At 41.6% G+C, this 15,170-nt stretch overlaps 1 protein-coding gene across 1 annotated transcript in view; it reads left to right on the forward strand.

The window, feature by feature from the left end:
* LOC140239697 (uncharacterized) overlaps nucleotides 1–15,170 on the forward strand; it is a 119,652-nt gene that overhangs the window by 73,658 nt on the left and 30,824 nt on the right. The window contains exons 67-83 of the mRNA XM_072319520.1: nucleotides 181–423; nucleotides 812–1,054; nucleotides 1,216–1,458; nucleotides 2,969–3,214; nucleotides 3,693–3,932; nucleotides 4,358–4,600; nucleotides 5,232–5,474; nucleotides 5,995–6,237; nucleotides 7,115–7,357; nucleotides 7,835–8,077; nucleotides 8,592–8,834; nucleotides 9,179–9,424; nucleotides 9,913–10,152; nucleotides 10,738–10,980; nucleotides 11,841–12,080; nucleotides 12,770–13,012; nucleotides 14,446–14,688. Coding sequence (XP_072175621.1) covers nucleotides 181–423; nucleotides 812–1,054; nucleotides 1,216–1,458; nucleotides 2,969–3,214; nucleotides 3,693–3,932; nucleotides 4,358–4,600; nucleotides 5,232–5,474; nucleotides 5,995–6,237; nucleotides 7,115–7,357; nucleotides 7,835–8,077; nucleotides 8,592–8,834; nucleotides 9,179–9,424; nucleotides 9,913–10,152; nucleotides 10,738–10,980; nucleotides 11,841–12,080; nucleotides 12,770–13,012; nucleotides 14,446–14,688 — 4,128 coding nt within the window. The remainder of the gene's footprint in view (nucleotides 1–180; nucleotides 424–811; nucleotides 1,055–1,215; nucleotides 1,459–2,968; nucleotides 3,215–3,692; nucleotides 3,933–4,357; nucleotides 4,601–5,231; nucleotides 5,475–5,994; nucleotides 6,238–7,114; nucleotides 7,358–7,834; nucleotides 8,078–8,591; nucleotides 8,835–9,178; nucleotides 9,425–9,912; nucleotides 10,153–10,737; nucleotides 10,981–11,840; nucleotides 12,081–12,769; nucleotides 13,013–14,445; nucleotides 14,689–15,170) is intronic.

Consider the following 15,170-nt stretch of genomic DNA (forward strand, 5'->3'; position numbering starts at 1 on the left):
TTGTAGTATATTTGAACATTGTAATATCAAGGACCTACATGTACAATCTGTGACAATTACCTTGGTCTCTTGGTTTCTTGTTGTACATGTATCTTGACTGCTTTGTAACAAGGTTTCACTATATGCCAGTACTGTGTAAAGTTATGGTTTGCTTGTGTTTGCATCGACTTTCTCCAACAGATGAAGAGAGGCCGCTCATTGTCGGTTGCCCAGCAGACATCACGGTCAACATCAGCGACGCCAGCACCTCGGCCAATGTCTCCTGGACGCCGCCAGTGATCTCCGACAACTCGGGCAACGTCATTGAGGTCGTCTCGACCCACCCCGGGTCCACCTTCGACTTTGGCTTCACCACAGTGGTCTACAGGGCGCAGGATCTGGCTGGGAACGTGGAGACCTGCCGCTTTGTTGTTGCCGTTATTGGTGAGAGTCACTTGGCATTCCAGATTTCTCACTGCATATATCTCTCATAACATCAGAGCTGAAACTTTGATATGATAGTAGGCTTGAGATTGCTAGAATGCACTTTTCATGCTTCAATAGTCTTGCAGCAAAAATACATTATTGAGGTTCATGAGGTGTCATACCAATGTGTGCAATTTTATTTTGATCATATCCAGGCATGAAAATGTACCAGCTAGCTACTCAATAGCCATGATACTCTTCTCACGTGGAAATAAAAAAAACCCCAACAAACACATGTACTTGTTGTAAAACAGCAATGGGCTTGGTTGGGCCTTAAAGACTTCCCTTTGTTCAGAAACTGTTTTGTTAAAATCCTTCATTGCTGACTCTCTATTTTGTATTTCAGATCAAACTCCACCGACTATTCGTGGCTGTCCCAGTGACTTGAACACAACAACTGATCCAGGCTCAGCCACGGCAGTGGTCTCCTTCCAGGCCCCTAACATCACCGACAACCAGGGCACGCCTTCCATCAGCCTCAGCAAGCAACCAGGCACCAACTTTCAAGTGGGCGATACCAGGGTGACATACACTGCCACCGATGTCTATGGCAACGTAGCAACCTGCAGCTTTACCGTCACTGTTTATGGTACGTCCTTCCGTGCTATCACTTCAGCAAATTCTTTCCTCGAGAACTGTACATTTCTCAAACCTCTCCAATCCAGCAGAATATTTTCTAGCACCCTTTGAAATCCCCCACTTAAAGAAGCCTGTTATTACAACATGAGTCTCGATTGCTTTGCTTTGCAGATGAAGAGGCCCCTGTTTTCACTGGCTGCATAGGAAATGTGAGTGCGCCAGCTGCGTTCGGCTTGACCAGTGCTGTGGTCAACTGGACAGAGCCCACTGTCACAGACAATACCGTTGCCGTGACGCTGACCCCCGACATTCCATCTGGCAGCTCCTTCAATCTTGGCACCACACCGGTGACCTACACTGCCCAGGATGCCTATGGCAACACTGCTCAGTGTATCGTTTATGTCTTCGTGTTTGGTAAGCCGGATCGCCAGCACAATGTTTTGTGTGGAAGAGAGCTTTGCGACCATAATGACACCGTCTTTAAAATGTTTGTTTCAATTTAGAGTTTAATGTTTTCAACTTACAGTATCTTGCCAATATTATTGTGCAATTTTACCTCATTTATTATGATTCATACAGGTTTATCAAAGAATGATTATACTGTTGTTATCAGACTTTGTGTGAACTACATTGTTTGTATTGACTATAAAATGAAACAATTAAAGTCTCGAAGTATTGCTATGCTATTTTTAAAAAATATGTTTCTGTAATTATTATTTCACTATCAAGACAACATGCTTTATATTGACGTTGTTGACAGTGTTATTGCTGCATTGTTTCGGTTGTTCAAATATATAATTTTGGATTTGAATAATAGATGACGCAGCCACCAACATTCCAAGGCTGTTTCTGTAATTATTATTCCACTATCAAGACAACATGCTTTATATTGACGTTGTTGACAGTGTTATTGCTGCATTGTTTCGGTTGTTCAAATATATAATTGTCCCCGCCGAACGAGTTCGAGCAGGGGACTATGAAACGGGCTCCGTACGTGTGTGTGTCCGTGTGTCCGTCCGTGTGTCCGTGTGTCCGTGTGTGCGTCCGTGTGTGATCAAAATGTTCAAAATGCTACTCCTTCGCCATTTCTAACCCGATTTTGATTCTGTTTGCTTTATATGATAGCACTACATGGGAGCTTTGAAACTTATATACAGAATTTCAGTTGTGACCTTTGACCTTGACCTTTGACCTATATTGTACATTTTGCTTCAAAATGCTACTCCTTCGCCATTCCTAACCCGATTTTGATTCCGTTTGCTTTATATGATGGCACTAGGTGAGGGCTTCAAAACTTCTACACAGAATTTTGACCTTTGACTTCTTTGACCTTTGACCTTGATTTTTGACCTATATTGTACATTGCCTACAAAATGCTACTCCTTCGCCATTTGTAACCCGATTACAATTCCGTTTGCTTTAAGTGATGGCACTAGGTGAGGGCTTCAAAACTTCTACACAGAATTTTGACCTTTGACTTCTTTGACCTTTGACCTTGATTTTTGACCTGTATTGTACATTTTGCTACCAAATGCTACTCCTTCGCCATTTCTAACCCGATTTCGATTCCGTTTGCTTTATGTGATGGCACTAGGTGAGGGCTTCAAAACTTCTACACAGAATTTTGACCTTTGACTTCTTTGACCTTTGACCTTGATTTTTTTTACCTATATTGTTCATTGGCTACAAAATGCTACTCCTTCGCCATTTCTAACCCGATTTCAATTCCGTTAGCTTTATGTGATGGCACTAGGTGAGGGCTTCAAAACTTCTACATAGAATTTTGACCTTTGACTTCTTTGACCTTTGACCTTCATCTTTTTACCTAAATTGTACATTTTGCTACTAAATGCTACTTCCGGCGGGGACATATATTACGCACCGCGTAATTTCTACTTTTCCTTGTTTTGGATTTGAATAATAGATGACCAGCCACCAACATTCCAAGGCTGCCTCAACACTACCATCGTTCAGAACACCGATCCAAGCAGTGCCACAGCCGTGGTGACCTGGACTCCACCCTCTGGCCAGGACAATGCTGGCATGCCGATGGTGACGTCGAACTATAACCCGGGGCAGAGTTTCCCTGTGGGGGACACTGTTGTCACATACATCGCCACAGACAGCTCTGGCCAGACTGCAAACTGTTCCTTCACAGTCTCAATCTCTGGTATGAATGAACTTGAATAACATACGTGTGTGGGATGTCTTGTATCTGCCACTGCACCTGAACATTTAAATTGTAAAATTCTTTGTACAATGTACAAAACATACAACTGTAGCAGCACAGTATTTTGAAAATAAAACTCCCAGATCGATGTTTAGGAAACTATAGTTTCAAACCTTTTTGCAAATTCCCCTTTTCATAACAGCACTGTAACATGCAGCATGTGTATGATATCTTGCAAGGAGATTATCAGTATGTTTATGTTTGCATACATTTCTTATCATATGTATGTAAGCATTCTGGCAAGTATGATGTAATATCTTGTTTTTATGTGTTTTGTATCTTGCTTTTTGTCTTGCATTTTTGATTCCTTGCATTTAATTGTTTCTTTAATAAGTTTAAACTTTCATTCTTCAGTAGTTAATGTGTGATTTGTTTCTTGATCAGTACTGTCTGTCCAAATCAATTCTCTGACCTACAGACAATGAGCCACCAGTCTTTATGGGCTGCCCACCTAACATCACCTTGGATCCTGGTATGAGTCCTTCTGCCAATATCAGCTGGATGGAGCCAGTGTCTTCAGATAATGTGGGAGTGGTCATTAGTAACCAGAGCCATGCCTCCGGCGACTCTTTCTCCTTGGGAGTGACGACAGTGACATACACAGTGGAAGATGCTGCAGGAAACACTGCTGTGTGCAGCTTTGTGGTGACCTTGGTTGGTAAGTGCAATGACTCTTAATAAGATCTTAACTGCTATATCAGTTTTACAAGTGTATTACATAATTGTAACTGTAGACAATAACAAGGTCAAAATAAGTACAAGGTGGTACACTGTACCTGCTCTTCTTGTTTGCTTTATGAATGCATTCGTTAAGTTTCTGAAGTATGTTTGAAAGAAATCTGTGACCATTGATTGCCATACTGAGGAAGAAGTGAAAGAAATAAATGGAGTTCGTATTGTAATTGCAGTGTAATCAGATTTGGATCTGTCTATCCCACTTCTCCTTTTTGCTTTCAGTATAGATGAAAAATAAGATATTTGATATCCAAGCTATGTACTCAGCTAGGAACTTTATTAGCAGTTGATGCTTTTCTCCATTTCTGCTTGAAAGTACCTATAATTATCCTCACCTGCACATCCCAGATACAACACCTCCTGTCGTCAGTGGGTGCCCACCCATGGTAATGGCCAGCCTCCCCGACGACAACGGCACTACGGCAGTCTTCTGGACGGAACCGACAGCCGTCGATGCCCTTGGCTCGGTGACAGTGAACTTCACCCACGCCAATGGCTCCGTCTTTGAGCTTGGAGTGACTATGGTGGTGTACACGTTTACAGATGACAGCGGGAACATTGCCACCTGTTCATTTGATGTCACAGTTGTTGGTAAGAGAAAAAACAAAAATAATGCAAGGCTCCTGACTGTTAATGAGTAATCAGTACCAAAAGGAATTTTGATAATAAATTGAGGATGAGTCGATTATGCCATAACATACAATGTACACTTGCAAGTGACACCTGCATGAGTATACTCGGGTTTAGTCCTCAATAGGGTAAAGAGATGTTCTCATTGAGTTGCACATTGATGCAGCCCTCATCTGTTGACAATGTAAAATCCTCCCTCAGTGATAACCTTGTGAAGTGTAAAGGCCTCCTGTCTGAAAGAACTTATTAATTATGCAGCTTTTTGAACAGACTGCTTTTGCAATCATGTGGCAATAGGAGATATACAAAACACTTAGCATTGATTATTTTTTTCTTTAATATCATGTATACATGTATCTTAAACAAGAAAATAGAATATGCCAAGATACTAACATTTAATTTTGTGTATGGACAATCTGTTCCTGATAATAAGTAAAGTCATTCCATAATGCATATTTTGCTGATGGACATGCTTCGTTGGTATAGGTATGATTGCATTTCAGCGAGCATGCAAATGTGAAATCACCAAAAAATACAACCTCTCCGACATGTAGTTGTAAAAGATGTGTGCACTGTGCTTAACGCTTTACAGATACCACAGCTCCAGTGGTCACTGGTTGTCCAAGCAACCAGACAGTGGAGCCAGATAGTGGTTCCCTCAGTGCTGTCGTGAACTGGACAGAGCCCTCCTTCAGTGACAATGCAGGCCAGTTGAATGTCTCCAGTACCCACACACCTCCAGCCACCTTCATGCCTGGCGAGACGCTGGTTGTGTATCAGGCAGTGGATGGCTCCGGCAACATCGCCACATGCTCTTTCTACGTTACTGTTGAAGGTAATACAGTTAAATGATTGAATCTGTGTGTGACTAACAGCATGCACTTCCCTCGCATGAATGAATTGATTTAAACACATGTATATATGGATTCAACAATTGTATATTTAATGCATGGGACACTTTTTTTTTTAAAGAAAGGAAAATTACACAATGTGAAATGAATGCCATCAACAAACCTGTTCATATATGAGAATAGTCTCCAAATCTATTTAGGTACTCTGAAAGTATACATACCAGTAAAAGTGTAATATTGTATTTCATACAGTTCTTGACAATATGGAAGGGATACATGTATATGTTGCATGACAGGTTGTCTGTGCAGCAGACATTTAATTTGCATCACAAAACCCTTTGTGATAAGATTGATTTTGCAAAGTTCTGAAGACAGACTATATCGTTGAGTCAATGAAAGCTAGCAGGTATTCTTTAACCCAACGGATGTACAATTTTTGTACCAGCAGGCTTTTGGAATCCTGAAAACTTCAATACTGTGTTCTCATGCTTAAACATTTTACAGATACCATCCCTCCTGTTCTGAGCAACTGTTCAGGGGACATCAACGTGACCACAGATGCCGGGCAGGCCACAGCTAATGTCAGCTGGCCAGAGCCCCAGGACAGTGATAACAGCATCCCACCCAGTGTCTCAGTCAGCAAGGCATCCAGAAACCTCTTCCCCATCGGTGACACCACGGTAGTGTATACAGCAACGGATGCAGCCAGTCTGACCACCACCTGTTCATTCATTGTCACTGTCAGGGGTGAGTTGCCAGGGAGATCTACATTGTACTCCCGCAAATGAGATATGTGCCACAATGGAAGTTAGGGTTGAATTTGATCAGTCTTTTTTGTTTTTGTTTTGTTTTGCTTTGTTTTGTTAGATGTTTCCTGAAAGGGTGATTGTAATGTACTCGCAGTACGACTTGTTGCTCAAAAGAAAAAAAAAATTATCCAAAAAAAGTTCAAGAACTTTTTGAACATCACAGTTGTAAACAGTATAATGTAGCTACATGTATCACTGGATTTTGTGTAAATTGATTTGCTTAACACGACTACTGTAATGGAAGTTCATGCACCTATGCGAGCAACGACAGGACTTGGACTAACACTCAGACAAAAGATGCGTTCGTCTACAAACTTCCTGAGGTAGAATCATGAACCTAAACGTGTTTGATGCATTTTCAGACAATCAAGATATGTGAATGTGTTTTCAAAAGTGTTTAGAAACGCTGATTTGAGATGCCATTCAGAAGGTGATTTGAAAGGCATTTGAGACCTTGATAGCCTTTTTGTGAGTAGATAAAGCAATGCTGTTTTGAAACAGGCTTATATCTCTGAGCTGCCAGGTTGCCATAGCTGCAAATAAAAGAGAAAACAAAAATTGTAGGCCTCAGTTGACCTATACTTCCCAGGTCACTTAGCACAAAGCAGCACTGCAGTGACAATGCTATGGCATCTCTCCCCTATGGATAAAAATACATTACATTAGGTTCTCCCACATGTGCGTACATACTATTAGGTACATGTACCTTAACTTTATTACTTAGTGACTATGAGCCCAAGAACAACATTTTGGTTGTCTGCAAGAGGAAAGGTTTGTTTAATGATGTAAACGCTGTTTGCTTTTGTTCTTTCCAGATGAGGAAAATCCGACATTCTCTGGATGCCCATCTTCGGTGAACCTGACCCTGCCTTCTGATTCCAGCACCGTCAATGCTTCGTGGAGTGAGCCGACGGCGGCCGACAACAGCGGTAGAGTAACTGTGTCCTCCACCCTCTCACCGTACACACTGTTGGGCTTGGGCACTCAGACAGTGACGTACACTGCTGTGGACCCTTCAGGAAACCAGGCTGTCTGCAGCTTTACCCTCTCTGTGCTGGGTGAGTTTCTCTTTTGCGTGAAGCAAATGACTGTAAAAACATCCAAAACTTCCACATCAGTAAAAGGGGAAGTAGGTCAACCAGTGTATAAATGATAGAGAATGGCTGTGTTATCTGCTTGTACATGCTTCCATTCCTGTTTGAAAATGAACCATTTCATAGCCATGGTACCTAATCCTAAGGTCTAAGCAACTATGATAACTGCAGTCAAAAGAAAGAACAACAGGACTGCATTGAATTGGATCATTTTGAGTAACACAGTTACCTCGTAGCTCTTGATGTCTTATGCAAGGAACGTCTCAGACTAACGCACTGTATTACGAAGTAAAAAAAAAAATTATACGTCTTTGCCAAGCTCAATGTAGACATTTCACAACTGAAAAAGAGTGACAGAATGGTTTAATACATGTATCAAGGTGCAGAAAGTATCTATATACAGTGGGTATTTTGTTTTTTGCTTATCATTTCACTGTGCAGATCAATCACCACCAGTGTTCAGTAACTGTCCCTCAAATATAACCACCTCTACCGACGCTGGCAAGTCATTTGCTGTGGTCAGCTGGGATATGGTCAACGTGACCGATAACAGTGGTTCGGTCACTTCAATGTCCGACGTCCTGAGTGGCTCCAATTTTGCTGTTGGCCAGACCCAGGTGACCATCACTGCAGTGGACGGGTCAAGCAACGAGGCAACATGTGTCTTCACCGTCACTGTCATAGGTATGACAGTCAAACCCATTCTGGGGTTCTCAAAACCATTTCTGAACCTCTTGGCCTATACCCCAAAGGGTGCTAGAGGCATAATGTCTTTGGATAGTCTGTCTGTGTGTTTTCCGTTGCATTTTGTTTTTATCTTTCACTTTTTTTTCTGGAATGAGATTGCAGCCTCCAATATCCAAGTTAAAATTAAGGTGAAGGTAGGGCAGCATCGATATACTGGGATGAATTCTAAATTTTGATGTGCGGAATGAATGTTGTTGTGATGTCAATGGTTGTCTAGTATACTTTGATACAACCGTAAATTCATATAAAGATACTGTAAATGTGCCTTTACCTGTATAGTTCATGTACATAATGTATATCACTTTTATTTTGTGCTTTGTGGTACTGGGCAATTAAACTTTAAGCATAATAAAGTGTAACTTTTTAGCATTTCCTTGCGATTGGGTGTACATTGTATGTTTGTTTTTGTGCCAGAGCCCATCGTAATAAAATAATTTTCTCTCTCTTTTAGATAATGAGCCACCTGTATTCATCATCTGTCCAAAGGATGTCACCCAGACCCTGGCCACTGATGCCTCTACACGAGTGGTTCGCTGGGGCTTGCCCGTCGCCACCGACAACACCGTGGTCTACACCCTGTCATCCAATAAGACGTCGGGAAGTCCCTTCAGTGTGGGAGACACGGTTGTACAGTACATCGCCACTGATCAGTATGGCAACACTGACCTCTGCATATTCACTGTCACCATTCTTGGTGAGTTAGGTATTTCATTAGAGTGGAACACAGCTTCTTGCTCTATTCCCATTTGTGATCAAATAAGCCACTTGTGCGCAACTGCTATGAGTGTTTTCAAAATTGTCAGTAAAGATGCAATTGCAGTGGATTTTGAGTTGTGGAGTTTTTATGAAATTTTTTATCTATCCGTGTGTTTTACATTTTTTGGATTGACCAACCAGAGAGATATGTTAACCATTCAGTTTGTATTGACTCCACATTTAGCATTCGAGAGCTGTGTGGATGATTGAGCATATTAGCATTTTAATGACTGCGCCATCCCTTTTTTAATTTCTTTGCCTCTCACATTTTTTTCGTTACAGACACGCAACCACCTGTGTTTACCAGCTGCAATGTCTCCACGATAGAGCAGTCGACTGATATGAACCTCCCCACAGCGACCGTGATCTGGTCCGAGCCAACTGCATCGGACAACTCGGGTCAGTTCACCCTAACCTCAAACTACTCGCCTGGCAACAGTATTCCTGTAGGCACCAACACTGTGACATACGTGGCCACTGATGCTGGAGGCAACAACGCCACATGTTCCTTCACTGTTATCATCTCAGGTAACATTTACCCTCCAGTAAAATGAATTTGTGAAATTTTATTTTCTGTCTTTCTCTAATTCTTGCTGTGTCCCTCTGCCTATTCTTTTTCCATCAGCCCTTCAGTTGCAGTACATTGTTTGGTATCAAACAGAAGCTAACTGATTTGAATTATCATGTTCTATATGTGATGAACTGTGAGAATAATCATTTTTTAACCTTTTGAGTGTGAAATAAAGTGACTAGACGATGCCATGATCAGTTTACTAAGGATGTAATACATGTATCATGGGAAATAAGATAAATAGTAATGAAAGTCTGTTGTTAGTTCAAGCTAAAACTCTGCCACCCAAAATATTCTGATTCAAATGCATTCTTTAGGCAAAATTTGGCCTTTACATGTTTGTACAGGTGGGATTTGTTTTAATTTCATTATCTGTTTACGGTCATTAGAATGTATTGCAAGAAAGTGGCAGGCAATAAATGATTTGTTAATCTCTTCCCTGCAGACACGGAGGATCCACGCTTCGACTCCTGTCCCATGATGATCCTCACCTCCCAGGACCCCGGGGAGGCCTATGCTACCGTCTCCTGGCAGGTGGACCCCGTTGACAACGTGGGCGTGGTCAAGGAGATGTCTTCCCATGTCAATGGCAGCCAGTTCTCGCTGGGCACCACCCTCATCACCATCATGGCCTTCGATGCTGCCGGCAATATGGGCATCTGTGTATTCCCCATCATTGTGCAAGGTATGTAATAACAGCTGTGGGAAGTTTCACCCAATGACCCTAGTACATTTCCTCTGATCGCTGTTTGGGAGCTACATGTAGCTTCTATAATCACAGACCTCACCACTGACAGAGAATGAAAATACACAATCATGCAGTTGCAGTTTGCACTAGGAAATATCCACAAATATGTTGTCTGCTTTTCTGTCATGCTAATTTTATACCAGTGCATGTTACCAGGAGCCAAATTCTTCAAAAAGTGTGTGCAGTACACTCTGGCTGTGTTATGAGGCATTATGCCCTTACAAAGGTACCTACAATTTTCAGTGTTGCTTGATACACAATAGCTACATGTACAATGTACTTCCATTTTGTTAAAAAAAAAAAAAAAAAGAGAGAAAAAAAAGATGGTATGCAATGTGATATCTTTGAGGTAAACACAAAAAGTGACACAGCTGTTAGGATACAACAAGTACTTCAGGGGATCATGTGGATGACTTTTGAACTATGAAGGACTAAAAGAGTGCACTATGGTCCTGCATGATGTGAGCAATGGCTTGAGACCTGTACCTGTAAAAGTTTTGATTGCTTTTGTTCATTTCACAGACACCTCTGCTCCTGTCATTCAAAATTGTCCTGGTACCACCGTTGCCACGACCCTGTTGAACCGGAACTTCTCCACGCCTTTTTGGACTGCACCCACAGCCTCAGACCCCTCAGGTAGTGTCACCAGGACCAGCACGTATAATCCCTTAGACATCTTCTTCGTTGGGGAAACAGAAGTGGTCTACTTCTTCACTGACTCCCAGGGGAACGTGGCGAACTGTACATTTACAGTCAGAGTGATTGGTAAGTTGCAATACACAGGGCATGACTTGTTTGCTTGCCTGTGGACTGAGCAAAAGTGGAGTACATTCTTTGGCAGATATTGTTCTGTGCTGTCTCTCTTATTGTTGAGTCTGCCTTGTGTGGCATGTCACCTGAAACTGTTCATTTTTTTTTATTTTTTTTCCCATCTGAGAAGATGGCTGGATAGCCCATATTCATCTAGATGCTCAGCTGGTCTTCCATGGGGTCTGGTTGGATGTGAGGCAGGACCACTTCACCGTGTTAAGCACCCTGCTCTTTGCGATGAATGAATGAAGCGGGATCTTTTATGTGCATGAGTTGTGACTCTCTCGCACACGGGACCTCCATTTTATATCCTATTTGAGGGAACAGTATGCATAATTACACACAACATTGCTCAGTCCAGACTCGGGTTCAAAACCAGGGTTGCTTGGGTCGGAGGCAGACGCGCTACCCACTGAGCCAACTTGTCACCCTTAAATCTTGTGAACTAGTGATAATATCAAGTTGTGCATTTATTATTCTCCATAAAGGACTACAACTGTAACTCAAACTGATAGCATCAGAGTGCCTTGCGTTACTGTCCCCAGGGCCAAGTGTTGCATTAGCTGATTCACTGCTGTCCACCATCTGCGTGTACAAGTACATGATGTACAGATATACCAGCACACTGATATCCGTAGAGGTCATTTCTCTCGTAGGATACGTATATGATTACTGGGTGACCTATTACACACCCTCACTGTTGTATTGCAATGTGAGTGCACTATATGCCTGAGTGGGCTCTCTGCTTCTTTCTGCTTTGTTGCCTTGCTTCTGAGTTTGAATCCTAATGTTTACCATATTTCTCTCCCTTGTAGACAACCAAAAACCAGTTGTCTCCAATTGTCCATCGGACATCACTGTGGGTCCGGATCCAGGCAATGTCACAGCCGTGGTGAACTGGACGGAGCCGACGTTCACAGACAATTCTCTGCTTACTGTCACTCAAAACGAATACCCCAACACTGTGTTCAGCGGAGGTACGGTCATGGTGGTGTACGTAGCCACAGATGTGTCAGGAAACATGGCGACTTGTTCCTTCACCGTGACCGTAACAGGTAGGACATCCAGAGAAGCTCATGACAGATTCTGTAACACCAGAAACATTCATGGCATGAAACTTGCCCGATTTGGAGCTGACAGCCTTTTTCACAGCATGAAACTAATTCACAAATTTCCACTGGCATTTACTGGATTGTGCAGACGAAAACTTCCGCGCGTAGTTCACTTTTGCAAATCTTGGCTCCTCATGAAATTCACAAAAATTTCGTGCGTGTGAAAATGTTTGGTTTTACAGTATTACAGAGAGCATGACATTTTGAGTCATCTTACACCTGCAGCACAATGCACATTGGTGAACATTTATGGCAGTAGCAGTTCTTTGGTTTGATTTTTTGCATAAATCCATTGCGATTATTTGTTGATATACTAACAGTGCATCAAGAAAAGTCTCCATATGCAATCTCTCAACAACATTATGGATCAATTGATAAAAAGAGTGTTTACAAATGGAAAATTTCATATTTTTTGGCAAATAATTTCATAGATTATGCCTCACTTGGCTTGTGTGCCAGTTCTCGCGATGATTTTGTGATCGTCGGCAGGGATGGGGGAGGGGGTGAGTCATCCCCCCTCTGCTCCCTAACCGTAAAAAACTACACTTACAGTGAATGCCCCTCTTAGATGGATCAATGTCGGAAGCTGTTATGCAAATAATGATATTACATTCATTCCTTGTTCCATACAGATTCTGAGCCACCGGTGATCAGTGGATGCCCGAACGACACAACTGTCTTCACTCCCTTGGGTAACGCCACAGCTCAAGTGACCTGGATTGAACCGACAGCCACAGACAACACAGTACCACCAACCTTGATGTCTACAGTCCCCTCTGGTAGCTACTTTACCATTGGGAGCACTCCGGTGGTCTACACTGCTACTGATGCCTTCCTACTGACAGACAATTGTTCTTTCACAGTCACTGTCATAGGTATGTCACATCTGAACTTTTGAGCCTTTTCTTTAATTTGTTTGGTCATTTGTCTTTGATTTCAAGCAACGGCTTACATTGTAATGTCAGATTTTTAGAAATTATCGCAAATTGTTGTGGGTGCATTGCACATGTTTTACATCTTCATTTGACACAGAGGTGAATAGATAACAAGAAAAGAAACAAACCTGCACTATTTCTTGTAAGCTTTGTGTGTTTGCATGCAGTCCATTCAGCCATTTCTCTCTTCTTCTTTTTTTTTGTATTTGGAGGAGAGTGGGAAGGGCATGGAAGGGAGGAGTCAAGATTTGTGTTCATTATTAATGGTCTCCCAGAACTACATCATCGCTGGGGTGACAAGACTTTGAATCTGAAATTTGATGAAAATGACTTTTTTGGATGAATGGTCAAATAGTGAGTTATGTGATGTCCTGTCCAAATCCCAACTGTCTTACCCCCAAAATAAGTCCCCACGGCAAGTCAAAGGAGAGGCTATGCCATTCGCTATAGTGCTTTTGCGCCATGTTTTTTTTTTTGGCTCTCTCGAACATTTGACATTTTGTAAGATCTATACAAGGTCTTGTCGCCCCGGCGACGACATGTATCACCTGTATCAAATTAAATCAAACTGCTCACAAGGTCTTTCTATTTCAAGCATCTCATTGCATTGAAATGAGATGTAGCCTTTTTTGCCTGCAAACTACAGTGGAAGTTTAACAGAAGTTGTAAAAAGGTTTTTTTTTTTCTTTATCCTCTTTCGAGGGACTTTCAAGGGAAATTATATGAAGATAGAGATCATGTCTTGTCAATGGATTTTATGTTGTACTGTTATACTATGTACAAATTTTACTTGAATTTATTTTAAGTTATGCTGAATGTTTAGTTATGCAATTCATTCATGCAAGCAGGGCTCTCTCAGAAGAGTGAGACCTGTAGGTCTTAAAGAGATTACCCTGTTGAAATAAAAACTGAAACAAACAAACGAAAGGTTGACATTAAGGATTTGTTAGAAAGGTAGAAGGATGAAAATAAAGGTATAAAATGAGTCATTTTTTGAGGCTGTGAAACAGTAGAATAATGATTGCCAATACCAGCTACCCATTGATCCACTCTCTGTCTATAAGCTTCAAGTTGCTACTGTGAATGCGAAAATTTTCGCGATACACTAATGTGTATTTCGTGCTACTTCTGGCTAGCAAAAATTCTTGAATGTGTGAAAATATCTGCACAACTTTATCGGCACATTATGAATTGGTTGATAATATTGCTCAGCACAAATTCAAGAACCCGGAAACACTTTATTGTGCCACTGGGCGTAAAATATTAATAGTATGTATGAAAATATCAACATTTACAGGATGCCATTTGGTTTCTTCTTGTGATGTTGGTGCAAATTCTTGATGTGGGATATTTTGTGCTCTTCTCCAATTCAGACAACGAGGCTCCAAACATCACATACTGCCCAGCAGACTTTGAGGTGGCCGTCCACCCACAGTTCGGCCGTGCCATTCTGAACTGGCCGGTTCCCATGGCAACAGATAACAGTGGTGTGGTGTTTCTGAACCCCAACATTTTGCCCTTCACTGGTCTCCCCGTCGGAGACCACGTTATCACTTTTACAGCCATGGATCCATCGGGCAATACAGATTCCTGCAGCTACACTATCACTGCTGTTGGTGAGTTGTTTGACCACTCGCATGGTCAGGCCTTTTTTGTTCTTTCTTCTCTTTTCTCTTTTTTTTTTTCTTGAAAACATACGCTATTGAAATCTCTTGCATGGTTATGATTTTTTGCAAAGAGAAAACTAAGAGATATGTAGGTAATGGTGTTTATGGAATTTATTGTGTATAGGCATATAAATTCTGTGCCATCTAACTCTCAGCACCCTTAAGTTTGGTTTGTGGTGATTGATCGATTCCAATTCACAAAGGTTGAACCCCTTTTATCAATGTTCATGCTTGTAAGTGTCAAATGTGCAGTCAGAACTAAATCATGTGCATTCATGCCTGAGGAGTACATGCAAAATAAAATTAATGTGTGGTGAATGTGAATAATCACATGGTGCCTCAAAGTAGTAAAAGCAATGTGTGTTATAATATCATACATAGATGCAACTGACTAACAGGAGCAGAACAACAATGGTCATTAATGGAAATAT

This window comes from Diadema setosum, chromosome 16, assembly GCF_964275005.1.
Source record: "Diadema setosum chromosome 16, eeDiaSeto1, whole genome shotgun sequence".
NCBI classification, from domain to species: domain Eukaryota; kingdom Metazoa; phylum Echinodermata; class Echinoidea; order Diadematoida; family Diadematidae; genus Diadema; species Diadema setosum.